This window comes from Haliotis cracherodii, unplaced genomic scaffold, assembly GCF_022045235.1.
Source record: "Haliotis cracherodii isolate W230 unplaced genomic scaffold, xgHalCrac1.p SCAF_3, whole genome shotgun sequence".
In the NCBI taxonomy this organism is placed as follows: Eukaryota; Metazoa; Mollusca; class Gastropoda; order Lepetellida; family Haliotidae; genus Haliotis; species Haliotis cracherodii.
In genome coordinates this window covers 74,358,364-74,385,709 of record NW_027266286.1, presented here as the reverse complement: position 1 = coordinate 74,385,709, position 27,346 = coordinate 74,358,364, and the positions used below count along the sequence as shown (strand labels likewise).

Sequence of the window (27,346 nt, the reverse complement as noted above, 5' to 3'; positions counted from 1 at the left end):
TGCAGCAGACAACACTCCAAGAAACACCAGTAAACAGAGGCTTGTGATCACCAGGTCAACTTGAGTTGCAGCCCGGCTCCCGTCGTGGTCTTCCACGACTCGACCCACATACTGACTTGCTGAGAATGTTGGTGGGTTGTCGTTGAGGTCGATGATTCCGATGACGATGTGTGTAGTTGCAGTGTAGGAGGGAGATCCCTTGTTGACCACAACAACGGACATCTCAAAGTGGTCATTTGTCTCTCGGTCAAGCTCAGTGGCCATCCGTACAATGCCGGTGTCACGCTCCACCATGAAAGGCACTGAAACGGTGTAGCCATGTTTTACTATTTGTTACATAGATGTCTTGGATAAAAGCATAATAATGAGTACAACAAAAAAGTCAGTTTTCAGGAAACCTTCAAGATATCTTCCAATTTTGGATAGTGAAAGTTTTCGGAGCCGGATATCAACCAAAAAATGTAAACATTTTCGAGTTGCATTTTTGCAAGAAAAAAAAGTAACAAAACACAGGCATCCAGAGGGTATTTGAATGGAAATTTTCTCTATGTTTGTGTCACTAGTACATAATGTCAATATCGGTATGTCAGACAATTTTTGAAAGATATAATATACAGGTCACAAATTTCTTACAGGTAGGGTAACCAACTAGTATGGGTTTTCACAAGATGGCACCTCAATCAGCATCTAAGAATAAATTAGATCCCTCCAAGCCAGGATCTAACTTTTAAAATTTGACAGATAGATCCCAAAGGGTGCAGCCCGCAGGGTCTAACTGTCAAATTTTAAAAGTTTGATCCCGGCTTGGAGGGATCTAATTTATTTAAACCATGTCCAACATTTATAGCACCTAAAATGCATAAATAACATTGTTTTGTTAAAGGTATTTTGAAAGATATTCAAGAACTCTATGGTCAACTAGGAGAACACTGTGTTAGTCGGCCCTGCGTGAAGCACGTGAAATGTGTTCCCAAAGCCTTAAAAAGAGAAAACCCACAAAAATCACAGTAAACATTTCAGTGGCCAATCAGGCTATCTTTAATCCAACTGAAATTTTCCAAGCAGGGCAGGTGGCTATTTCACACACTATGTTAATGTCCAGGAGTGCTGACTGTCACTTGGATCACCTCAGGTCCTGCTGATGCTAGTCTCCCTACCTTCAGGTCCTGCTGATGTTAGTCTCCCTACCTTCAGGTCCTGCTGATGTTAGTCTCCCTACCTTCAGGTCCTGCTGATGTTAGTCTCCCTACCTTCAGGTCCTGCTGATGTAAGTCTCCCTACCTTCAGGACCTGCTGATGTAAGTCTCCCTACCTTCAGGACCTGCTGATGTTAGTCTCCCTACCTTCAGGTCCTGCTGATGTAAGTCTCCCTACCTTCAGGTCCTGCTGATGTTAGTCTCCCTACCTTCAGGTCCTGCTGATGTAAGTCTCCCTACCTTCAGGTCCTGCTGATGTTAGTCTCCCTACCTTCAGGTCCTGCTGATGTAAGTCTCCCTACCTTCAGGTCCTGCTGAGGTAAGTCTCCCTACCTTCAGGTCCTGCTGATGTTAGTCTCCCTACCTTCAGGTCCTGCTGATGCTAGTCTCCCTACCTTCAGGTCCTGCTGATGTTAGTCTCCCTACCTTCAGGTCCTGCTGATGTTAGTCTCCCTACCTTCAGGTCCTGCTGATGCTAGTCTCCCTACCTTCAGGTCCTGCTGATGCTAGTCTCCCTACCTTCAGGTTCCCCGGTGAAGAACTGGATCTCCTCTCCATTGTTGTACGTCATGTCCGGGTCAGTGACCTTGACCCTGCCTACCTCCGACCCCACGGTCTGGTTCTCCTTGACCTTGAACTGGATGGTAGTGGGCACTACGGGTGGCTTGTTGAGGTTGACCTTGATAGTGACCACTGTCTCGGCTGACAGTCTGAGGTCCCCTGAGTCAATGGCCTCCACCGAGAGGTGGTACACGTGACGGAATGGCTCAACTGTCAGCTTCTCGATGGCTACAATGTCACCTGGAGAAGGAATTAACTTAGTAACATTTCAACCATACCGAACAAAAAATGTTAGGGATCATGAATATTTGGGGGGGATAATTTTATTAAATTGTGTGCTCAGTCCCCAAAAACATATTTTGTTCAGTATATTCCAAATAATACATTATAAAATGTTCAAATTAGTTGTTGCAGTTTGGATAAATATTTTTCTCATATAAGTGGCAAATATAATCACTCTTGACAAATACCAGAATGAACACACAATGCCATTAAGAAAGTGGTCAAATGTAATAAATATACTTTCAAACAAAGTGTTATCCCAAATATTACATTTGTTACGTTAAAAACCAGAATGTCTCGGATAATACGAAGACGCTGCACCCTTCAGGCTCTAACAAAACATCAACATGAAAACCCAACCTCTTTTACACTAGCTAGCAGATTTGCCATCATCTTCCATTATCCAGTGTATCATATCTCCAGTCTTTTATGACACAGACCCTGGACCCATTTGGATGGGACGCCACCATCTTCATGTTTCTTATCACTAACTAATCACAATTCTCTCGGCCATTTGTGTAATTGGATGGCAAGTTTTTGGATAGCATAACCCTACAAAATGGTTCAAAATGCAGCAATAAAACTCAAGGTGGCATTTCAACAATCAAAGTAAAAGATAATATTTATAAACCTGAATCTGGATCCAAATCAAACTTTCCAAAAGTGCCGCCTCTAAGAAGATACGTGACCCTGTTGTTTTTGCGATGGATGTCTCTGTCAATGGCCTTGATCCTCCCGACAACTTGTCCCACCCTTGTCCCAGCAGCTATACTCAAGTTGTACGTTCCCGGGAACACTGGAGCATTGTCGTTGACATCCTCAATATTGACAGTCAGGGACGTTGTGGAGTTCTTGCCTCTCCCAGACTCATCTGTTGCAGTGATCTAAACAAGCCACAAATTACTTAATCCTTACCAATAACAATGTATTACAACAATCTATTCACAAATCCTACATTGAAAATATTTTGCTGTGCAGAGTCCCCTCCCTTAGGTACACCAGCAACCAAGAATGTGGGTTCAAATCTTGGTTAGCACTGATCAGGTTTCTATGTGTGTCAGCACCATTCCAATGCTTGCTGGATTCACCAAACGTCCGAGATATAAATCACTTCAGGCTTTCCTCCAACATCTAGCTGACAAGATGCCATAACTGAAATATTGTTCAAAGAAGTGTTAAAAATAACAGACTTAGGAATTGAGAAGCACAAGTTCACCCACAGTCAAATTGTATGAACTCTGCTCCTCAGCGTCCAGCTTGCCGGGCGTCCTCAGCTTGATGCGGCCGCTGTCCGAGTCCAGGACGAACCTGTCACTACCCTCACCACCAAGCTGTAGGGTGGTCAGACGGTGAACCTCCGTGGCATCGGCATCCACAACACTCACTCCATCACTCTGGGGAGAAAAGGTGTCGATTATCGATAAGGTCAAAAAGAAACATGCGTGTTATAACGATTTCTATTGCCCTAAAAAAGATAGCAATGTCAGCATAACAGAAACATCCTGTGTTATGGCGTCATATAATAATTGATGTTACAGAGTACCAGGCTGACATTTCTCGATAAGTACTGGACTTTGGTTAAAATTTAGAGCACACGACAACTCATTATCGAGCACGGAAAATACAGAGATTATAAAACTTGAGTGTGTCACTGATTTTACAAACATAATTCATGTACAAATAAGACAAAAGAAATGACATTCATTTATAACTCCTAAATTTAATATCAAAAGACTGTGAACATTACTTATGACACTATTTTAGAATGAGTGATTGAATTGTGTCATATGCTTCAGTCAGCATGTTTACAACTGTATCCTAGCAACCTGTATGTGTATTCAAATCCAGGCCAGACAGACCAGATGTCGGTTTACGAGGACATTGAGATTATTCAATTAATCTTTAATTCTAATTCTATTTGCACTGGCTCAAGAATCTCCAACACATGTTCAGGACACAGCTACAGGCCATGATCCAGTGAGTATTCATCACCTTCGTCATGTGACTTCAATTATGTACAGATAAGGTACTCTACCCCATACACAACCTATAAAGCAGTGTCGCTCCAGCGGCAAGTACCTCGAGAATTATACAGACTCCTGGGCTCGCTCCAGCGGCAAGTACCTCGAGAATTATAGAGATTCTGGGCTGTGGTAATAGAGTGCTCAAACCACCTGAGACCTCCGGAACTTTATTTGGAGTAGTTTTGTTCCAAGGTTCGAATTTTACCAGGGCTTATTCGAGCCAAGGAACATACATCCCCTTCAGTTACACTTCACTGACATCTTTCTTGTTCCCGCCTGGTTTCTATTGACTATGCTGAACAAAAATCCTCTGACAAATAACAACAACATATCTACACATTTACTATTGGACTATACTTGTAACCTATAGACGATGTAGGGAACTTTGGAAATGAATGTAGTATTTCAGCACACTGCACTGATATTAGTGTGATTCCTGTAACAGGGAATTAATTTCACGCACACTGAAAACTGGTTTCACAGTATTCCGGAACATTCTAACTGCCAATAGAACTCATTTCCTAGTTAGATCTGACTGGACTAAATTCTCAGAGGAAAACATATCCATTGGTCATTCCCAGATAAACAAGCAATAAAAGGCCACGTGTGTGCTACTTTAGTATCGGAGAGCAAGTCAGAATTGAGACTTAGGGATCTGGACAAATTACTGGAATAATAGTCACAGTTCCATTAAGAAGTCCTTCTTGGTTCCAAGCAATGGAACTATTCAGCCTGTGGCACTGGCTGACTTACTAATCTCTGACCTTGTGATGTAATAATATATAAGCACACATTCCAGGCAAACAGTATCCTCCCAAAACGTAGACCTGCCAAAACGCAGACCCGTTAAAACAACACTCGTTATGGCTGGTTTTATCAGTATTTAGTACCCTGTACCCTTAAGTAAAATGGTATCACCCATGTAACAAGAAAGAATATTCAAATGTTATTTCATTGTCATTTATGATAATCAGTCATTTTCACTTGTTTATCATCAGTGGACCAACTGCATCCAGGTACTGAAGGGGTGTCTTTTCACGCCGATGAATCTGTTCTTTCTCTCTGTAGACAACCTTCCTGGGTGCCGGTGCTGCTCCAAATTGAATCTGCGCTAGTTTCGCACTCTCCGAAATTTCTACTTTCTGGATCAGTTCGATAAATCTGAAGATGTTTGGATGCTTGTGCTGGAGGGACTTGCCGATTCCGGAGTGGAAACCTTCTAGGTTGTTGTTTGTACGGGGCCCTTGTGTCGCATGGTATATCCACAGTCGAGGTTATAAAGAGGTTATCACGGGGCCCTTGTGTCGCATGGTATATCCACAGTCGAGGTTATAAAGAGGTTATCACGGAGCCCTTGTGTCGCATGGTATATCCACAGTCGAGGTTATAAAGAGGTTATCACGGGGCCCTTGTGTCACATGGTATATCCACAGTCGAGGTTATAAAGAGGTTATCACGGGGCCCTTGTGTCGCATGGTATATCCACAGTCGAGGTTATAAAGAGGTTATCACGGGGCCCTTGTGTCACATGGTATATCCACAGTCGAGGTTATAAAGAGGTTATCACGCTTGTGTTCTTTGGGACGGTAAATAAAAACCCGTATTTGGAATAAACACTACAATATTTATACCTGATAACCTATTTATATCACACATACTAGATTTCTTCTTTTTTTAAATATTGTTTTTAAAAAGAAGTACCTGTTACATAAAATGTGCTTCCGCCCAGGGTAGCAGAAAGCCCATGACATATAGCACAACTTATCAGTACATCTTAGTTTTTTTTACAGAAAATAACATACTTCTCACACACATATTCACTCTAGTAATACAAATATACTGCATATATCAAGTATTAAAGTTTGTATATCATATTGCAGTGCAGGAAAGTACATGGTCTCAAACATTAAAATCTTAAGTATAAAACTAAAATTAAAAATGAAAGCGGCTCCTCATTTTCAAAAAGTTGATGATACAGCATCCATCACCATAGAATTTCTTCTCATTACCTGTCTTGAAAGCAATATCTTTTTCAGTGTCGTATCGCGAAAAAGATTCTTTCCTATAAACATGAAAATAAGCTTTTGTATTTTGGAATTTGCATCTATAAATATAGCATCCTAGATTTCTTATGCAATGTGGTCTGTGTCGCAACACATAACTCACCATCTCCAGGAACTCGGTCACTGTATTCTCTATCATGGAGGCCACATAACCTGATGGAGAGCTGAACACCGGAATGTTGTCGTTGACGTCGGTCACTGCGACGGTCACTGTAGTGGTCACCGTGAAGGAGGGTGCCCCTGGGTTGACCACTCGGACAGGCACAGTGAGGTAGTCCTCCTTCTCCCTGTCCAAACCCCTCTTGGTTGTCAGGGTACCGGTCTTCCTTCGGAACTCAAATGGTGCTGAAAATAATGACACCAGGAATAACTGATGGCCTGAGAGAGTGAGTATGGTTTTATACCGCTATTAGCAACATTCCAGTAATATCAGGGCAGGAAACACCAGAAATGTTCTTCTTATATTGAACCCATGTGGCATAACAAGTGGATGCTTTAACCACTATACCACCCTGCCCCCCCAATCAGTGATGTTACTAATATGAATATCGGGTAGATATATTTTGCTTTTTGTTTAAGAAATTACAAAGCAAAGAATTATTTTTATGTCTTATGATGTCATGATTGTGCCAATAAACATTTGTCATTTTTCTCTGAAAGTATTTTTGTCATTTCCCCTTAAAAAGTATTTTTTCATAATCCCCTGAAACCATATTTCCATCTTGAAACTGTTGTTTTCATGCATCACAACCCCCCCACCCCAATAGTTATTAGTTATGCCCTAATGTGCCTAATTTAAGCTCATAAACATTCATATAAAGTCTTTGAAAGGCATTTATATCATTTCTAAATTAATGAGTTTCCTTGTGAAAAATATGAGCACAACCATAATGGCAATACATTATGACAGCTAAACAGCTAAAACATTACAACAGCTAAAAAGATAAAATAATTCTGTACAGTTAGTTTACTAGGTATGCCAGTTATATACAAAACACATGAAGCAATATGAATTCAGCCTAGCACAGTGAATCTCACCTTGTGCATCTGTGACAGTGAATTCAAACGTCTCATACGGGTTTGATGCTGTGTCTGGGTCGACCAGAGTTACCTCCCCTACTACACTGCCAACAGGCTTGTTCTCCTCTACAGCAAAGGTGAAGCTGTCGGTGATGGTGGGGGGTGAGTTGACTGGCACCCTGATGGTGACGCTGGTGTCCCCGGAGAGTCGGCCCTCCCCACTGTCCAGAGCCTCGACGTGCAGGAAGTAGGTCCCCAGCACAGGTTCTCGCAGGATGTTCTCCGACAGACTCAACACACCTGGAACCACAGCGCTCACACATAACAATCATTAGGTCACACATTTTCTTCCTTGGTCACAGACTGTTTTGTGTGTGAAGAATGCAGTCAGTATGTGGGAATAAAACAGAACAGAATAAATAATATACATAAACTGGCGGGCGAAAGAAAATATACACTTGATCAAATAAACATGGGAGGTAGGTGTGAACATAGTTTTACCAAAAACATCTTTCAGATTTATATTTCTTCTTCTGAATACACTGCAATGTATGTAGTGTTGGTTATGCTTGTAGTCTACTATACTGTGTGGTGAAAACATATTACTTTGGGCTTAAAAAAAAAAAAAGGTTCTCGGAATGACTTTTGAAAATAAAGTGCGAGCGGGCGGTGGTTTTTTGGGCTTGTTGAAACTAATATCTGACCAAACAAACAGTTGTGTACCATCAACATGGGAAAGGGCCTCCCTACATAAACAAGCATACAAATTCCTATTGCCGAAATGACCATAACATGAGATGCGCAGTAAAGCAGTGGGCATGTAAAGGGAAGTAACTGTATGCTATATTTAATTGCATTGTCGTTAAGTATTAGAATTTATATATTTTTTGAAAATGGAAATAAAAACGAAACGTGCGGTATACTTTATGATAGGCGGGGCGGTGCCTGCCTCACTATGAATTTTTTAGCCTTGGATTATTCGGATTAAGAATAATCTTAAAACAAACAAATTACCAATTAGTTTTATTATGTAAAAAGAAATATACTACATGTACTCAAAAGAAGTCAAGGAAATATTTTTTAAAATGACAAAACGGGTGCCAATTTACATCTTTTGAATCATATATTTTTGCCGTACATGGCACATGTTTGTACATTCCTGATTGTTGCACTTATTTTGACATCCAGACACAGTGTCGTCTTTCAACAGAACAAACATCACAAGGATGAGAGATTTACTGTGACCCTGGTCTGTTGTCATCCATAAGCGCTCCTATCGACAATCACGACTAATAACTTTTCAAATACCTACAATATATTATGGTAGGGCTTATATCATAGATCTTGATGAACTTTAACCTTACCTCATTTAAATATACTTGACTGAATGGAATTTTAGTTAACAAGTTTTCACTGTATAATCTTTGTCAGAGGAAGAAGAATATAAAATAAGTTCTAGAAGATTATATTCAAACTATATCTCTATATTTAAATATACATAATCTCAAGCTTTCGGCTCCTGACTTTCGGGTCAAATATGGACCAGACAAATCAGTGATTGAGATCATGAGCAACAATCCATGCTGTCCAAGTATAACGACACACAATCAAACAAATCACTGAGTTGGAACTTGAGATCCATTACTACCAGTATAGGTTGCTGCAGACATATTCAACCTCTGTATCTTCATATATCTTCATGCATAACTAAAAAACAATAATTAATCAAATCAAATCTAAAACGTATACAGTAAACTATGTTTATGATGAACACGCTTATAACAAACTGATCGATATAACAAACTTATTTTTTAGTCCTGTTCATTTGTTGTATATATGCTGTATATATGCTTATAATGAACTACGGTTATTACGAATTAAAATCAGTGGTCCCTTTGAGTTCGTTATAACCGTAGTTTACTGTATAGGGAAAAATGTGTCTTTCATCCAAGAGTTAATTTTTCATAGTTTCCAGTTTCAAAAATAAATTTATTCTTCCAACCTGTTTCACTATCCAGTTCAAACTTTCCATATCCCCCCGATTTCAGGATGTAGGTGAGCTTGTTATTCCTCTCGGAGACGTCTCTGTCCGTGGCCACAACAGTCCCGATCTCGGCACCGACTGGTGTGTTCGTGGCAACTTCAAACTCAAAATCATCCTTGAATTCTGGTGGATTGTCATTAAAGTCATCCACATCAATAAACAACGGCACCGACGACTGCTGAGTCTTCCCACCAGAGTCATCCACTGCAGTCAGCTGCAAGACACACAGTAGTCCATATGTGAAGGTGAAAGAATACCACACTCATGACAGCCAATAATCGACACATAGTTAACGGTCTTGATCCAAATTAATTGGTGGTGTTGTTTGTTTGTTAGCAATATTCAGCTAAATGATGGCAATTGTAAATAATCGAGTCTGGACTGCAAGATCAAGTGATTGATATAATGAGCATTGATTTACACAAGAGGGAAATGATGACATGTATCAACCAAGTCAGCCAGCCTGACCACCTGGTCCCATTAGTCGACACATTTATTAAGAAACGACTTTCATGTTTTGCATTGGAGTATGAACATTCATAGAGTGAGGGCCAAACTGTATGAATGTTGGGGCTTGTGACACTATTTTCTACCTTGAAGGATGCATGCGAAATTTCATTTAGTATGTGTGACTTCATGTTGACAGCCACATAACAACCTGCTGTATCACGGAATAAAATAGTTCCTCAAAAGCAGAAGTGACATGAACGCATTTATGATCAAAGTGCTCAACAGAAACATCTTTTGTTGTTCGGTTACAACAAATAGATTTAAATATCATCATTAGGTGAAAAAGGTCTTCCGAGCAGCCAGCCTATAACAGCCCTTATCATTTACGTCGCCAAGTGATATTTTCAGGCACATATCTGCGACCCAAATTGAGAGCTGTTCAGAGTGTTACAGTATAATAGATGTGTAGGATCTCGTTCCATAAAGCGATTGTAGCGCATAAACAATCACCACTTTAACATAGACTTATGACAGTCGTAGCGTTATGATCGCTTTGTTGAACGGGACCCAGAAGTCTTACAGTCAGGTTGAAGCTGGCCTGGGTTTCACTGTCAACACTCTGGGGTGTGTGGAGAATAAGATGCCCTGAGGCCCGGTCTATCTGGAACAGGTCACTGCCAGGTCCGGTCAGCCTGAGCTGAATGTTTTCCAGGTCAGCATCGGGGTCGGCATCATTCACAACTATGGGCCGATTCTGCAGAACACATGAACAGCACTTACTTTCAGTGTGAGACACGACCTTCTTACAATGATTGCACTTACATTAAGCAAATTTGGATTTGAAACATGCTATTAACATCTTCAATACAAGGAATTTTGGAATGTCGATAAAGAATTTATCTTCAAACCGACTTCAAGTTTGTCTTTTGACACATAGAGAATCTCAACCAAGTCTTTTGATATCAAATATATCTACACGAGTTGCTAAAAGTGGAAAATTTCCAACGCTTGCATAGGAGTTTTTCCACTTTTATCAAAGAGTGTTGATATATTTTATAACAAAAGACATGAAGATGAGATTTATTTATCATCCAACATCATTCTTCCAACTTTTTCAGTTTGTAGACAGTGATAAGCAGCGTCTTAGTGTAAAAAGTACTGCTAACAGCTTCAGAAGCCGCACCATTGATGTGATGTCATATGATTAAGATGTGATGGTAACCAGTGACATCACAATGGTCTGCAAAGTATTGTGATACAATTTCATTCCAGTGATATCTACAATGTAGATATTGCTTGATCTCACCCAAGCGATATCTACTGTGGGACCCATTTTTGAATGACAAAGCAGCTTCAGCCTCCCTCGTGACATACCAGGTACACGATGTACGGGTCAAGGGAGTCGAAGGTCTCGGGGACCACGCCATGATATCCATCGGCTACACTGAAGGTGGGACTGTTGTCGTTGATGTCCAGGATGTGGACGGTGGTGATGATGGTGCCGGTGAAGGAGGGTGCACCCTGGTCCACCACCTGCACAGGGAGGCTGACAGATGCGGACTTCTCCCGGTCCAGGGAGGATGTGGTGTGGATCGTCCCCGTTGTCCGGTCAACAGCCAGTGGCACTGCACAATAACCAGAACGAGTGAGTGAATTAGGATGATGATGCTTATGATGCTGATGATGCTGGAGATTTTACGAGTGCTTCTGGTGAAACTGATTTTGCACTTGGGGTGAATTAGGAGTCATTAAGTGTTAACATATTTGCAGGTGTTATTGAATATATGATACCTGGAAATGGTCTAAGACAGAAATTTCAATCAATTATAATCAAAAATCTGAAAACACATTGTATATGGCCATTGGAAATACGAATTGTTACAGGTTGAAGAAAACTGTCTTTCTTTGCAAACAGCCAATGTGTACCTGAGTGATCCAGTGAGGTGAACTCTAGGGCCCTGCCATCAGGGTCAGCGACGTCCAGGATGCCCACCATGGTACTGGCTGGGCGGTTCTCCGTCACATGGAAGTCCTGGGTCAGCTCGTACACAGCTGGTTGATTCAGCTCCACCAGCACCCTCACCGTGGTGTCAGCCGTCTGAGGGGGGAAGCCTGAGTCTACTGCCCTCACTCCAAGGCTGTACTCCGACCTCAAAGGCTCCTCTGTCAGTCTCGACGACAACGAGATTGTACCTGAAATCATGTTTGTTTGTTGTTGAACACTGCAGTCAGAAACGCTGTGTCAAGCTGGCTTTGAGTCTGGACCAGACCAACCAGTCATATATATTATGAACAGTATTATCAGAATACAGTGACATGCATCATGCCTGACCACACTGACAATAGAGTGCTGAGGACTTAGTTTTACCCGGGTCCCGACAGGGAAATCTAACATCATGCAGCAGATCAGTAGCCAGTGTGTGGAAATTTATATACCTATCATGGCAAAAATAGTGGTTGACAGCATGACAACAATAGTAGGGGATGACAGTAGATATCAGCCTTGCCATTCACCGTAAATGCTCTGTTAAGTTTGCCCTCATCAGTATCGAGTGTGAGGAAATTGTTGTATGTCAGTCAGCAATATTCCTGATATTTAATGGCAAAACAGCAATTAGCAGCATGAGTAAAGTTAATGGGGCATGAGGGGCGGTCGGGTAGCCTCGTGGTTAAAGCATTCGCTCGTCACGCCGAAGACCAGGGTTCGATTCCCGAAATGGGTATAATGTGTGAAGCCCATTTCTGGTGTCCCACGCCGTGATATTGCTGGAATAATGGTAAAAGCGGTGTAAAACCATACTCACTCACTCACTCACTCACTAATGGGGCATGACAGCAGACATCAGCCACGCCATACATCATAAATGCTTGGTCCTCAGAGTACATCATTCTAACCTGTACGCCTCTCACCTGTCAAGGGGTTGATTCTGAATTTACCGACGCCGTCTTGAAGGAAGTACATGAGTCTGTTATTCTCAGGAGAGCCGTCGTCATCAACAGCCTTCACAGTAGCAACCTTGTAGCCAACCGGGCTTCTAGGGTCAACCTTCACAACGTGATTGTAGTCAAAACGAGGCGAGTTGTCGTTAACATCCTTGACCTTCACCTTCAGGTTAGCATGAGTTTTCAGACCTTTACCGTTGTCATCTGTGGCAGTGAGCTGGAACAGTCACGGTCAGATTAGATACATCAACATGGAGAAAGCTAATGACGGCGTAATGACTTAATTCAGGCTTAAAACCCTGTAAAACAATATCTGCCTAACTTTCAATCCAACTTCTAAATACCTGTACATCAACATGAAGAACAAACAAGGTGTAGGTTTTATAAAGTTACTCATAATCATCCCTGTCATCTGTTCCTAATGGTGCTAGAAACTATGAGTGGTCCTGTGACACTTGCTTTGTTTGTTGTTAAAAAGCGCAAATATTAAAGATATATGACGGTGGTTTGTAAGTGATCGGGTCTAAAACCAGATAATCCAGTGATTTATATCACGAGCATTGATCTACGCATTTGGTATACGATGACATGCATCAACCAAGTCACCAAGCCTGACCATCCGATCCCGTTAGTCCGCTCTTGCGACAAGCATAGCTGCCTTTTATGGCAAGCATGGGTTGCTGAAGATATATTCTACCCCGGATCTTCATGGGTTTGTGGCACTTGCACTTCATGTTTGTTTTTTTGTAATATAGGGACCCCAATAATCTTAAACCCCGGACATTCATGATTCAGTCAGCCGAGGTGGATACAGGATTTTACAAACGGTGCTCACGAAGTGAACAAGAACACAAGGATCGACAAAGGGAAGTGTCTAAAACAAGGAAGGTGTTCGCCCCAGCATCTTTCCATCAGTGGTCTATTAGACTAAAACTCTTAACATATTAGCTCAAACCACAAAATAACTTGTTACAAAATGATAAGCATTTCTCTATGAAAACCCTTCCATCACATTTCATAACCTTGGGTGACGTACCGTGAGATTATACACAAGAGCATGCTCTGCATCCAGGCCCTGAGGATCCTTGATGCTGACAGCAGCTGATAGCGGGTTGATCGTGAACAGGTCGGAGTGGTTTCCTCCCAGGGAATATTCCACATCCATGACAGTGCCCCCGTTGTCTAGATCTATGACTGCTACAGTTGGAATCTGAAAAAATATGTTTGACATGGACTCATTTTTCAGGTGTCCACCCATCTAAGCGGTCATAAAATTTCCGAGTTCCGTGATGAGATTCGAACCATGGATCTTCTGATCCGAGGTCGGACGCCTTGTCCACATGACCAAAGAGGTTAACACCGTCAACAAGCTGACAAGGTAAGGATGTCATCTGTGGGATGACTCCACACCCTGCTCCACTGACAAGGTAAGGATGTCATCTTTGGGATGACTCCACACCCTGCTGCACTGACAAGGTAAGGATGTCATCTGTGAGATGACTCCACGCCCGACAACATAAGCATGACTGAGCACACAGAAGTGTCCATGGATGAAGTTGACACTGTCTGTTTCAGACAGCAATGACTTCAGCTCCTTGGCAATCTGTAGCACTGCCTTAGGATGGCTTTGTTTGTCTGTCTGACTGTCTGTCTGACTACACCGAACAAAATTCCAGAAATATGGTGGTCTGTAAATAATCGAGTCTTGACGAAACAATCCAGTGATTGGTATTATGAGCAGCTATCCAGGCTGTTGGGGAACCATGCCACGCTGTAGCTATCAACCAAGTCTCTCTCACAACCAGCATAGACTGCTGGGGACCTATCCAAATACATCAGGATGAAATACTGACCACATTCAAGAGTGTGACGTCATAGTTCTCCACCACAGTTGCTGTGTAGCCCTGGTCTGATGTAAACTGTGGAGGGTTGTCATTGATGTTGCCGACAGTTACCGTCACTGATGTTGTGGAGGTGTAGGTGGGCACGCCACGGTTAGCCACAGCCACTTTAAGAACATACTCCGCATCTGTATCGGCATCCAAGGATGTAGAGGTTCGGATTATTCCCTCGCTGGTGTCAATGGTGAAAGGAACTGAAAGAGATACAATTGTTTGATCAAAAGCCATTTTCAGTTCACAAAGGTCACGGGTATAAATTACAGGCCAGTTCCATTCTGAAAAAGGCAAACAGGTGATTGATAGCATGAGCATCAATTCAAAGTGTCTTTGTTATCATACATTTTGCAAAGTCACCCATTGTGACAACCCAACTGTCATTTCAATCAGCTCTTACAACAAACATGGGGTACTCGAACCTAATCTGCTAAGGAACAAAAGAAAAAGCACATTGTAACTCTCACCTTTTTTTGAATTAACACATTGATAAAATGATAATGGCTAAAGTGTTTGCTCATCATGCTGAAGACGCGGGTTTGATTCCCCATGGGTACAATGTGTGAAGCCCATTTCTGTTGTCCTCCGCCGTGATATTGCTGGAATATTGCTAAAAGCGGCGCAAAACCAAACTCACTCTTTTACATTGCAAGACACCACAGAGGTGATTTCTTAAGTACAGTTATATCAACAGCAATTAAACTCTCAGCTCCCTGGGGAGAGTACACAAAATAACTACAGACTGACCACCAGTATTGAGCAGCCTGTACTCTACTGTCCCAGTGTCTCCGTCTTGCTGTGTGATGTTGATCCTGCCCACCTCTTTACCAATGTCAGCATCCTCGTCAACACTGAACGTTACCGACTTCGGCACTGTGATCGGCTTGTTGATCGGTACATTGATTCGGACCAAGGAGGAGCCTGTCAACGCTGGGTAGCCTTTGTCTACAGCCACAACTTGGAGTTCATAGAGGTCAAGGGTAGGTTCCAGAGTGAGGCTATTCTTCACAAATAGGTTTCCTTCAACAAAAAATGATAATATGCCATTGGGGATTCTGAATTTGGTCACTTGTGTACTGCTAGGTACAAGGTATAATATGTACCATTTTGGTCACATTGGATCTGCATGTTAAGGACCCTTTTGGTTCCATGGGATCTGCATGTTAATGACCATGTTGGTCCAACAGGATCTGTTATCAGATGTGTTCATAGGAATGATGATTAAGACTTTATTTATTTCAACACTTGCATGTTTTGGACCTATAGCAACACTTTTGACTCTGTAAGGCCTTAAATGTGTCAAAAGTGCGGATTCTCAGCCCTTTCAGGAAATGTTTTACTCACATTTGAACATGAGACCAAAACTTGCAAGAGTAAGAAATTTCAACCTATGACATTTCCAGCTGGGCAAAGGTTCTTATTCCACCCCATCCTTTTCTTTGATGTTGAGATGACTCAAGAACATTGTTTCCTTCGTATATTCTACAAGCAATTTCATCTATAAAAATTACACTTTTGGGTTGTTAAATATTTTTTAACAATCATAAAATGCTCTCAGTAAGATCCTAATCAAAAAGGCTACGGCAGACATCTTTGCCATTGCATGGGCATACATCAACCTGCAAATAAACCGGATTTGTTGGGGAAACTCATAGATTTATTTTTTCCTTCTGAGGAGAGACCCCATCAAAAGAACAACTTTGCCCTTAATAAGCATATTTGTTTCTTTGTTTAGATTTCTTTAATGAGAAATCCCAGTTGGTAACAAAGACTACACGTGACTATCTCCAGTATTCAGACCAAGTGGTCATTGTGCTCCATATCACATTGCTTCTACTTGGTGGCAGGGAAGGGTATAAGTAACTAATTCCTTTATTCATTGAGTGCTGCACGGTCTAAGACAAATTTACCAGAAACAAACTCTTGCCTAAAAGAATGGTCAAATTGTTTTCAGCTTAAATAGAAATGTGAAACAAACAAGAAATACTCTTAAAGCTAAGTGTACCATTGTCAATGTCAATTCCAAACTTCCCATATCCATCTTCTCTCATGATGTACATGACATCGTTGTTAGGGCTGACAACATCTTCGTCGACAGCGACAACAGCGCCGACCACAGTGCCAACACTGCTGGCAGGATCCACAGTAAACTCCTGGCCGTGGGGCAGGTACGGAGCATGGTCATTCTCATCCTCTACAGATATGGTCAGGTTGACGCCAGTGTGGCGCCAGTCATTCTGTACACTCTCGGCAATTATCTGAAACAGTAGATCAGCGGAATTCATACGCACTGGTATTGGTAAGTATTCGGGCTGGAACGATTCATCGACAAGCGAATGCATTATGATACCTTGTGCTATGATACATACGTTGTATCAAGGCGTCATGTCTAAAATCCATAAACTATGTTGTAAACATAGTATACAATGAACACGAATAAAATGTTCTATTTATTACCGATGAAAGAGTCGGCATACAGAGACAAATTTTAGTGTTTACCTATAAGGACATCAAGTCACAACAGCAGCAGAGCCTCAATTTGTCGATTGACATCAACAATCTTCAGCTATGACGTCAACAATACCGTCCGGATGACGGAAACAATACACTGTTGTCTCCTGATATGGTATGACCCGAGGGCACATATGATTTTTATGAACCCCGATATGTTCGCCCTCGTAGATCAATCTGAACCAGACAATCCAGTGATTGTTTTCACGAGCATCTATCTAGGCAATTGGGATACGATGACGTGCATCAACTAAGTCAACCAACCTTATGACCAGAATAGTCGCCTTTTACGGCAAGCATGGGTTGCTGAAGACCTATTCTAACCCGGATCTTTACGAGTTGAACAAGAATTGTTCTGCATTTGTTATATCTAACTAACAGATCAATCCACAGCCTGGTTTCAGCGAGAGGGAAACCAGAGAGTATTTAGATCAATGAGTCTTTGATTCTCACACTGAACCAATGCTGGCAATCGACCCTTGTCTTTGGCATAGTGAGAGAAAGCTGTTACCACAAGGCTACCTACCCCTTTTCTTGCAAGTCTCACCTGGAGATGGTAGTCTGGGACATTCTCTGCATCCAGCATGGACAATCCTTTGAGAAGAATACGGGTACCATCGGGTGTGATCTGGAACATGTCTCTGCCGTGGCCCTTCAGGAACACCCTGTAGTCACTGTTGCTGGCACTGATGTCCCTGTCCCAGACTGCCAGGCCTGGAGACTGAGGACACAACACAACACTGGTAACACAAAACACTGCGTTCTTACACAGCTCCCACCACGAGAAACTGTAATAGATAACAACGTCCTGATTTCTGGGGGACCCGTGAAGATCCGGGGTAGAATAGGGGTTCAGCAACCCATGCTTGCCGTTTAAAGCCACGGATCCGGTTCAGGCTCGCTGACTTGGTTGATGCATGTCATCGTATCCCAAATGTGTGGATCGAGGCTCATGATGTGAATCACTCGATTATTTACACACCGCCATCATATACCTGAAATATTGCTGAGTGCAGTATTAAACAAACAAACAAACAAACAAGCAAATCTTAAAGTGGCATTTAGAAGTTGGTAAGATGAACAAGGAAGATAATTCTATGGATATACAACTTCTTTCTTATAATCAATTTATTAAGTGATGAACTTTCTTGATAATCGGAGTTAGTATCAACATGAAAACGTTGCATTCATTGTAATAAAGAATTTGTATATCCATAGAACTGTCTCCCTTGTTCATCTTATTTATTGTTTGTAATGACGAAGGGCTACTTCTGTCCTTCATGAGGGAAATACTGATTGAGTATTATTTACTTATTTTTTATTTTTGTCAGTTTTTTTGTTTAACATCGCACTCAGCAATATTCCAGCAGTAATATTATTTGTCTGTAAATAATCGCGTCTGGACCTGACAATCCAGTGATTGATGTCATAAGCATCAATCCATGCAATTGGCCAAGTCAGCGAATCTGACCACCCGATCTCGTAAGTCACTTTTTTATGGCAAGCACGGGCTGCTGAAGATCTATTCTATCCCAGATATTCACGGGTCAATCAAGTATTTAAAGGGTATGAGTTAACATGTATCAGTGTACTGCCTAGAAACTGAACAAGTGGGGACAGGGACCCCTTCAGCATAAACACATGGGGCCATTTTCAAAACTGATGGGACCGCACTCAGAGATCATATAAAACTTAAAACCTGACATGCAGGTTATTGATGCAGAATCACCCTCCACATGTAACAGCAGCGATACACTGAATGGGTGACTAATGCTGGCATATCTTTCTGACTGTGCATGCATTCCTTCTGACCTAACTTTGATCAAAGATAAAACTTCAGTCAACTTCAGTGTATGCATGACCAGATCATTTTATACGAGTATCTAAATTCATTTTGCCAGGTGCTACGGTCAATCTATTCCCAATAGGACAATTGGACAATCTCTGGACAGCGGGTACCTGGGTAGGGTCAGGTAGTAAGTTTGGACTCGTCTCAGCCCTAATTTATACAAAGCTGGCAAACTAACCAAGATGAGTTCCTGATCTGCATCATATCTGCCTTCCTGTAGTGTTGCTGTGTACTCCGTCAGGGCCGAGAACTGGGGCAGGTTGTCATCGACATCGCTGACTGTCACAGTAGCAGTGGTGGAGACGGTGTGGGTGGGGAAGCCGCGGTCGATGATGGTGATAGGGAGGATGTACTCACTGCGAAACTCAGCATCCAAGGGCTTCACTGTTCGTATCTCGCCTCTCCGAGGGTCGATGGTGAACGCAGCTGAAAGGAATCAGATGGGTTTAACTAAGCCTTGCTCCAAGATCATACTGACTGATCAGACCATTGATGTATTGTAATTCTGTAAACAAGGTTTGGTTCTATGCAAATATAAGTTCCAAATACTACCAACATTTGTTCCTTTGGAGGTGTATACTGCGTATAGACTTGGTTCCCATCACAGTGTCATTCAGGAACTTTCACAGACATATGTTCTACCATGTGAAATTTGTGAAAATTCCTTATTTGACATATCTGTTGACATTTTAAAAAAAACAAAAAACTTCATTAAAAAATATTTTTCATATATCTTTGTTGCCATGGTACTTTTTTTTCATCTTGTCCCATTTTCTGTTACATCTTCAGGATACTTCATCACTGGCGAATGCTGTTTTGTATTGTTCCTACCAACCAGAACTTTTCACTCCAAGGTCGGAACATTTTCAAAGCAATTTTATGTACTTAATCCTGATTTTGTTTCCTGGTCAGAATTAAATTTGAGTGCAACAAAATAGAAAATTACTGCTGATGCGATTTTTAAAAATATCTTCATTTTATATTTGTTCTTAAATATAAAATACTCAATACTTTACATACACACAGTCGTGTCCAGCAAGTACTCGAAGCCATCTGTCTGGGAGTCAAAGTCCCTGATGTAGATCACGTCCACCACGTCTCCCATGGTGATGTTCTCGGGCACCTGCAGCTGGATGTCAGACTGAGGCTGCGGCCGGGTGTTGAGGGGCACGTGCAGCTGCAGCACAGCGTCAGCTGACAGGGGCGGGGACCCGGAGTCGACAGCCTTCACTGTCAGGAAGTAGTCCTTCTCCAGGGGGTCGCGTGTCAAGTCATCAGCAATCTTTACTTCGCCTGTAAACATTCACTGGTTCACAGTCTGACTTGTAGTGGACTAGGTGTTGTGTTGTAGTGTTCATTATTCAATGTCACCATTGGACAAACCTGCTCTGACTTCATAGCCTAATATGTTCTTGAGTCCTACAGTCAGGACAAGAACATGTTCCTAAAAGTCAGGACAAGAACATGTTCCTAAAGTCAGGACAAGAACATGTTCCTACAGTCAGGACAAGAACATGTACCTACAGTCAGGACAAGAACATGTTCCTAAAGTCAGGACAAGAACATGTTCCTAAAGTCAGGACAAGAACATGTTCCTACAGTCAGGACAAGAACATGTACCTACAGTCAGGACAAGAACATGTACCTACAGTCAGGACAAGAACATGTTCCTAAAGTCAGGACAAGAACATGTTCCTACAGTCAGGACAAGAACATGTACCTACAGTCAGGACAAGAACATGTTCCTAAAAGTCAGGACAAGAACATGTTCCTAAAGTCAGGACAAGAACATGTTCCTACAGTCAGGACAAGAACATGTACCTACAGTCAGGACAAGAACATGTTCCTACAGTCAGGACAAGAACATGTTCCTAAAGTCAGGACAAGAACATGTTCCTACAGTCAGGGCAAGAACATGTACCTACAGTCAGGACAAGAGCATGAACCATCAGTCAGGACAAGAACATGTTCCTAAAGTCAGGACAAGAACACGTTCCTACAGTGAGGACAAGAGTATGAACCTACAATCAGGACAAGAGTATGAACCTACAATCAGGACAAGAGTATGAACCTACAATCAGGACAAGAGCATGAACCATCAGTCAGGACAAGAACATGAACCATCAGTCAGGACAAGAACATGTTCCTACAGTCAGGACAAGAACATGTTCCTACAGTCAGGAGAAGAGAATGATCCTACAGTCAGGACAAGAACATGTTCTTACAGTCAGGACAAGAGTATGTACCTACAGTCAGGACAAGAGTATGTACCTACAGTCAGGACAAGAACATGTTCCTACAGTCAGGACAAGAACATGTTCCTACAGTAAGGACAAGAGAATGTACCTACAGTCAGGACAAGAACATGTTCCTAGTCAGGACTAGAGTATGTACCTACAGTCAGGAGAAGAGTATCATCCTACAGTCAGGACAAGAACATGTTCCTACAGTCAGGACAAGAACATGTTCCTACAGTCAGGACAAGAGTATGTACCTACAGTCAGGACAAGAGTATATACCTACAGTCAGGACAAGAACATGTACCTACAGTCAGGACAAGAACATGTTCCTACAGTCAGGACAAGAACATGTTCCTACAGTCAGGACAAGAACATGTTCCTAAAGTCAGGACAAGAGTATGTACCTACAGTCAGGACAAGAACATGTTCCTAGTCAGGACAAGAGTATGTACCTACAGTCAGGACAAGAGTATCATCCTACAGTCAGGACAAGAACATGTTCCTACAGTCAGGACAAGAACATGTTCCTACAGTCAGGACAAGAGTATGTACCTACAGTCAGGACAAGAACATGTTCCTACAGTCAGGACAAGAACATGTTCCTACAGTAAGGAGAAGAACATGTTCCTACAGTCAGGACAAGAACATGTTCCTAGTCAGGACAAGAGTATGTACCTACAGTCAGGACAAGAACATGTTCCTAGTCAGGACAAGAGTATGTACCTACAGTCAGGACAAGAGTATGTACCTACAGTCAGGACAAGAACATGTTCCTACAGTCAGGACAAGAACATGTTCCTACAGTCAGGACAAGAGAATGTACCTACAGTCAGGACAAGAACATGTTCCTAGTCAGGACAAGAGTATGTACCTACAGTCAGGACAAGAGTATCATCCTACAGTCAGGACAAGAACATGTTCCTAGTCAGGACAAGAGTATGTACCTACAGTCAGGACAAGAACATGTTCCTAGTCAGGACAAGAGTATGTACCTACAGTCAGGACAAGAGTATGTACCTACAGTCAGGACAAGAACATGTTCCTACAGTCAGGACAAGAACATGTTCCTACAGTCAGGACAAGAGAATGTACCTACAGTCAGGACAAGAACATGTTCCTAGTCAGGACAAGAGTATGTTCCTACAGTCAGGACAAGAACATGTTCCTACAGTCAGGACAAGAACATGTTCCTATAGTCAGGACAAGAGAATGTACCTACAGTCAGGACAAGAGTATCATCCTACAGTCAGGACAAGAACATGTTCCTACAGTCAGGACAAGAACATGTTCCTACAGTCAGGACAAGAGTATGTACCTACAGTCAGGACAAGAGTATGTACCTACAGTCAGGACAAGAACATTTTCCTACAGTCAGGACAGCACTTTGCTTTGGAGAACTTGACCCAGGCCAATACAGGCCATTATGTGCAAACAATTCCATCCAACATCTGATATAGTGTCTGTTATCATCGACAGAAACAAGGGGTTTACCAGAGAATGGATCCACAGAGAACTTCCCATATCCCCCGCTCTGCAGCATGTAGGTGATCCTCCTGTTGTCTGCATCGGCATCGGCGTCGTCAGCCAGGAATGTGTAGATCACCGTCCCAATAGGGGAGGAGGGGTCCACCACAAGAGGGGACAGAATGCCCTCCACTGTCTGGCGGAACACCGGCGGGTTGTCATTGACATCCTCAATGGTGATGGTCAGTGCTGCTGTGGCCTTTAGTCCAGTACCCCCCTGATCTATTGCTGTGATCTATAGGGGAGGGAGTTATTGATGGATGTTATTGCTATATATAAGATAGTTAGGCCATAAATCACAAAGAACAATGAAGAATAAAGTGTGGCTTATTTCACGATAAAACATTGTTCTATCATGATGCGCTCACAACGTATTGGACAACATTATTTTTGAGGGGGAAGTTTCTGATTTGTTGTTCCCCATTGAATTATCTGAGGAGCGCAGTAGCCGAACGATCACATCCAATAGTGGGAGAGATATGACAATTGGTCTTGGGAGAAAAGGAGCAGATAAACGACTTGAGGATTGTGAGAATATCCGGGAAACACCAATACCAAACCCATATGTTAATGAAACGGATTTGTCCGAAATTGCAATTGTCGGATTCTATTCAGGGAGTCATCATAATTAAAATACGGGTACGGGTACGGGTATATATTTTTACAACTTGTAATTTTATCATCATCCTTAAAGAAGCCCCTCATGTTTTTTTCTCCCTGCAGTGTTTCATTGAATGACAAACAACGACTATGAGTCGTTTATCTCTAAACAAGTCTGCCTGTAAATTGTCTGGGCCAAACAAACCAGTGGGTATCCCCAGTTACTTGATTGTTCACTTGCTCAGTTGTTTCCTAATAACTTTGCAATCACTGACTAACTTTCATATTCAGTAATACTGATCACAGAATCACTTTTCTCTTAAAACTACTTCAGTGAGGTAAATAAATCACCAAATACGGATTGAGATTCATCGGAAAAACAACAATGTATTTTTCACTAAAGATAGTGCCACAGCACTGTAGCTCACCTGTATATGTAGTCGACAGTTGCTTCCAGCACTGATGTTTAAACATTTGTGCATATTAAAATACTAAAAAGTGACAATAAAATCTATGTACAGAACAAAATAGGATGCCACCATAAGGATCAGCATTCATGTTCACCTTCCTAAATTTATGGAGCTAAATTTAGGAGCATAGTCCAAATGCAAATGTCAAAATTTAAATATCACAAAATGTATATGTGTTCAGCCCCACTATTAACTCCACATATACCAAACTGCATTGCATTTTAAAAGAAAATTGTTTGTGTTATGGCTAGAAGAATTTTCATCTTTAAGCATGGTCAATCCACATCATATCAAGGTCAAGTTAAAAATATCACAAAAGGTGGAATATATATGTTGAATCCCACTGCTAACTACACACATACCAAGTTTCATTATATTTGGAACCATACTGGCAGTAATCATTACATAATATGGCTGTTGTGGCGGCCATATTGGAAGCGAAATGAAAACCTCTATTCAATTCAGGTGTCATTATTTGTGGGAACAAACATGGGAAGTTTCATTTGGTCAAGTTGTTTCTCAGGAGAAGGCAAGACGGTCAGGCCATTACACAAACTCACTTGACTTTCAATTAGAAGAGCAAGACATGTGGCCTTGGAATTCTCCAATGCTCTTGAAATTTTGAAACATAACCATTTCATTCAGTATCACAGTGAGTGAATATGGTTTTACGACACCTTAAGCCAAATTCTATATCCTAGGGGCACCAAGGATGCGTTTCACAAGTGTTACCCATGTAGAGAATTGAACTCATTTTTTCAGTGCGATGAGCAAACGCTTTAACCACTAAGCTATCAAACAGCTCATTAAGTTTGAAGCATATTAAAGCAAAAATCCTCTACCAAGTCTTTGCTGTTGAATGAAAGATGACGTTGGTAATCATACCTTTAGCTTATATATCTGTTGAAGATCTGCATCCAGCGTGGCATTCTCGCGTACTGTCAGCTGACCTGTGACTGGATCCAGGCGGAAGTTGCTATGTCCGAATCCTTCCAAACCAAACCAGACACCGTCAGTGGCTCCCTCTATGTCAGCATCAAGGACGGACAACTCTGGCACCTATTGAAGAGTCCGTTGTCTGGAAATGAGATATGCACCTCAAATGTAGAATGTATTGGCAAGAATTTCTGTCCCTAACACTTGATAGTATTATGAGTAATATGCCACTTTGAACAGTATTTCAGTATAAACAGCTTGTCAGCCTGATGTGGGAGGAAATCCTGAACTGATGCGGGTCTTAGACATTTACCAATTAAGTAAAACCCATAAGCATGGGTATGGTGCTGACAAACCTAGAAACATAATTAGGTTGAACTGGGATTGGAACCCATGATCATTAAGAGTTCTGGCATGTCAGCGTACAGCGAATTACAGTGCCTCAAGATTACTGGGCCACCTGTTCCCCTACAGTAGATTATAATTTTGTATTGATAATGCCATTATGATTAATAGATCTATTGAGTCCCTTTAAACCAGAAATACTACATGCCCACCACACATCAGAATGTTTCAACTTAAATCAACTCATCTGGAAATTTTGGAGATGTCCGAAATGTGGATATGTTATCAATACAGACATAATGCTAATAGACGACATCCAATCACATATGCTCAAATTATTGGACTTAACATCATCCAAACTTTTCATGTGTTGAGTGACGTCTAATAAAAATGAGTTTACTGCCTTCAAAGATAATTTTATAAGAAATCCACGTCGTGCTACGTTGGATTGCTTTTGAATGTTCTTAATTGCCTTTGTTTGCTCTTTATTGGTCTTGAATGCTCTTTATTGCTTAACGAGGGACAGATGATTCCAAGATTTGAGGAGGTTATTCTATATATTACTCATTGACATTTTAAGAGAGAAAATGAAGAAAAAGCAAATGGATTGTCACAGAATCTTCACTGAAGGCAGCCAAATAATGGAATGGAATCAGTTTGTGTTTTGTTTGTTTGTTTGTTTAATGCTGCACTCAGCAATATTCCAGCGGTCTGTAAATATTTGAGTCTGGACCAGACAATCCAGTGACTGACATCATGACCATCGATCCACACAATTGGGATACGATGACATGCATCAAGCAAGCAAGCCTGACCACCCGATCCCGCTAGTCGCCTCTTACGACAAGCATAGTCGCCATTTACGGCAAGAATGGGTTGCTGAAGACTTATTCTACTCCAGAAATCAATTTCTTCTGAACAATGAAGCAGTGTGATGTCATTTGGCTACAATCACCAGTCAGCATTGAGAATGGATAAAATGCATATTTTAGTTACTACACACAATCATTCTACCCTTATGGGTAGGACTGTCTGTCCAGATTCACATCTTAATATCACAAACAAACAGCTTGATACAACATCTAGAAGTTTTCATAGTAGCTTGAACTGTCTCATCTAATCATTCAATGAACATTTCATTAGAAGATCTTCAACACTGCTGAATACTTACTATTTCCACAATAGGCATGATGGTTACATCGGCCATCTCGGACACCATAGCAACGTATCCATGTGGTGCCGTAAATACAGGGGGATTATCATTGACATCATCAACATTGATGATCAGTGATCCTGTTGATGTCAGCGATGGATACCCATGGTCTTCAGCCTTCACCTTCAACTCGTAGGAGCTCCTTGACTCAGCGTCAAGGTCATCAAACAGGATTATGTCCCCTGTTCTGCTGTCTACAGAAAACACACCTGAAAAAATATGTTTTGGTAATGAAAAAGAAGTTTTAGATTACTGATTTGGGTACTTATGAATATGAGAAGGAGAGCTGACCTTCTGCTCTTGACAAGAAATAGTGTGATCTAATATGAACAAGACAATCTCAACGGTCGAGTGGATAATGCATCCTGACCCTCCCTTCTACAACCACCTCAGTAGCCATAGGCTTCCCAACATCCTCCCTCCCACCCCTCTACAACCACCTCAGTAGCCATAGGCTTCCCAACATCCTCCCTCCCACCCCTCTACCACCACCTCAGAAACCATAGGCAACCCAACATCCTCCCTCCCACCCCTCTACCACCACCTCAGAAACCATAGGCTACCCAATATCCTCCCTCCCACCCCTCTACCACCACCTCAGTAACCATAGGCTACCCAATATCCTCCCTCCCACCCCTCTACCACCACCTCAGAAACCATAGGCAACCCAACATCCTCCCTCCCACCCCTCTACCACCACCTCAGAAACCATAGGCAACCCAATATCCTCCCTCCCTCCCCTCTACCACCACCTCAGTAACCATAGGCTACCCAATATCCTCCCTCCCACCCCTCTACCACCACCTCAGTAACCATAGGCAACCCAATATCCTCCCTCCCTCCCCTCTACCACCACCTCAGAAACCATAGGCTACCCAATATCCTCCCTCCCTCCCCTCTACCACCACCTCAGTAACCATAGGCTACCCAATATCCTCCCTCCCACCCCTCTACCACCACCTCAGAAACCATAGGCAACCCAACATCCTCCCTCCCACCCCTCTACCACCACCTCAGAAACCATAGGCAACCCAACATCCTCCCTCCCACCCCTCTACCACCACCTCAGAAACCATAGGCAACCCAACATCCTCCCTCCCACCCCTCTACCACCACCTCAGTAGCCATAGGCTACCTAACATCCTCCCTCCCACCCCTCTACCACCACCTCAGTAGCCAC

General features: G+C 42.0%; 3 protein-coding genes across 3 annotated transcripts in view; all 3 read right to left on the bottom strand.

Annotated features, from left to right (window-relative positions):
- The window catches only part of LOC139475694 (protocadherin Fat 4-like), a 23,899-nt gene extending 20,710 nt beyond the window's left edge, over window positions 1–3,189 (bottom strand). Inside the window, exons 1-4 of the mRNA XM_071258881.1 lie at window positions 3,151–3,189; window positions 2,671–2,923; window positions 1,716–1,997; window positions 52–302 (exon numbers count right to left, since the gene is read on the bottom strand). Coding sequence (XP_071114982.1) covers window positions 52–302; window positions 1,716–1,997; window positions 2,671–2,923; window positions 3,151–3,189 — 825 coding nt within the window. The remainder of the gene's footprint in view (window positions 1–51; window positions 303–1,715; window positions 1,998–2,670; window positions 2,924–3,150) is intronic.
- A 40-nt stretch (window positions 3,190–3,229) lies between these two features.
- On the bottom strand, window positions 3,230–26,370 carry LOC139475693 (protocadherin Fat 4-like). The gene is made up of 18 exons (XM_071258880.1): window positions 26,125–26,370; window positions 24,558–24,750; window positions 22,570–22,837; window positions 19,859–20,131; window positions 19,017–19,264; window positions 17,537–17,710; window positions 16,484–16,736; window positions 15,226–15,498; window positions 14,437–14,678; window positions 13,620–13,793; window positions 12,551–12,800; window positions 11,567–11,833; window positions 11,015–11,265; window positions 10,221–10,394; window positions 9,149–9,404; window positions 7,165–7,446; window positions 6,230–6,471; window positions 3,230–3,433 (listed from the first exon to the last, which is right to left on the bottom strand). The coding sequence occupies exons 3-18, from the start codon at window positions 22,616–22,618 to the stop codon at window positions 3,230–3,232; spliced, it is 3,612 nt and encodes a 1,203-aa protein (XP_071114981.1). The 5' UTR covers window positions 22,619–22,837; window positions 24,558–24,750; window positions 26,125–26,370.
- The window catches only part of LOC139475692 (protocadherin Fat 4-like), a 78,359-nt gene continuing 75,564 nt past the window's right edge, over window positions 24,552–27,346 (bottom strand). The window contains exons 52-53 of the mRNA XM_071258879.1: window positions 26,125–26,375; window positions 24,552–24,731 (exon numbers count right to left, since the gene is read on the bottom strand). Of these exons, the coding sequence (XP_071114980.1) occupies window positions 24,552–24,731; window positions 26,125–26,375 (431 nt within the window). The remainder of the gene's footprint in view (window positions 24,732–26,124; window positions 26,376–27,346) is intronic.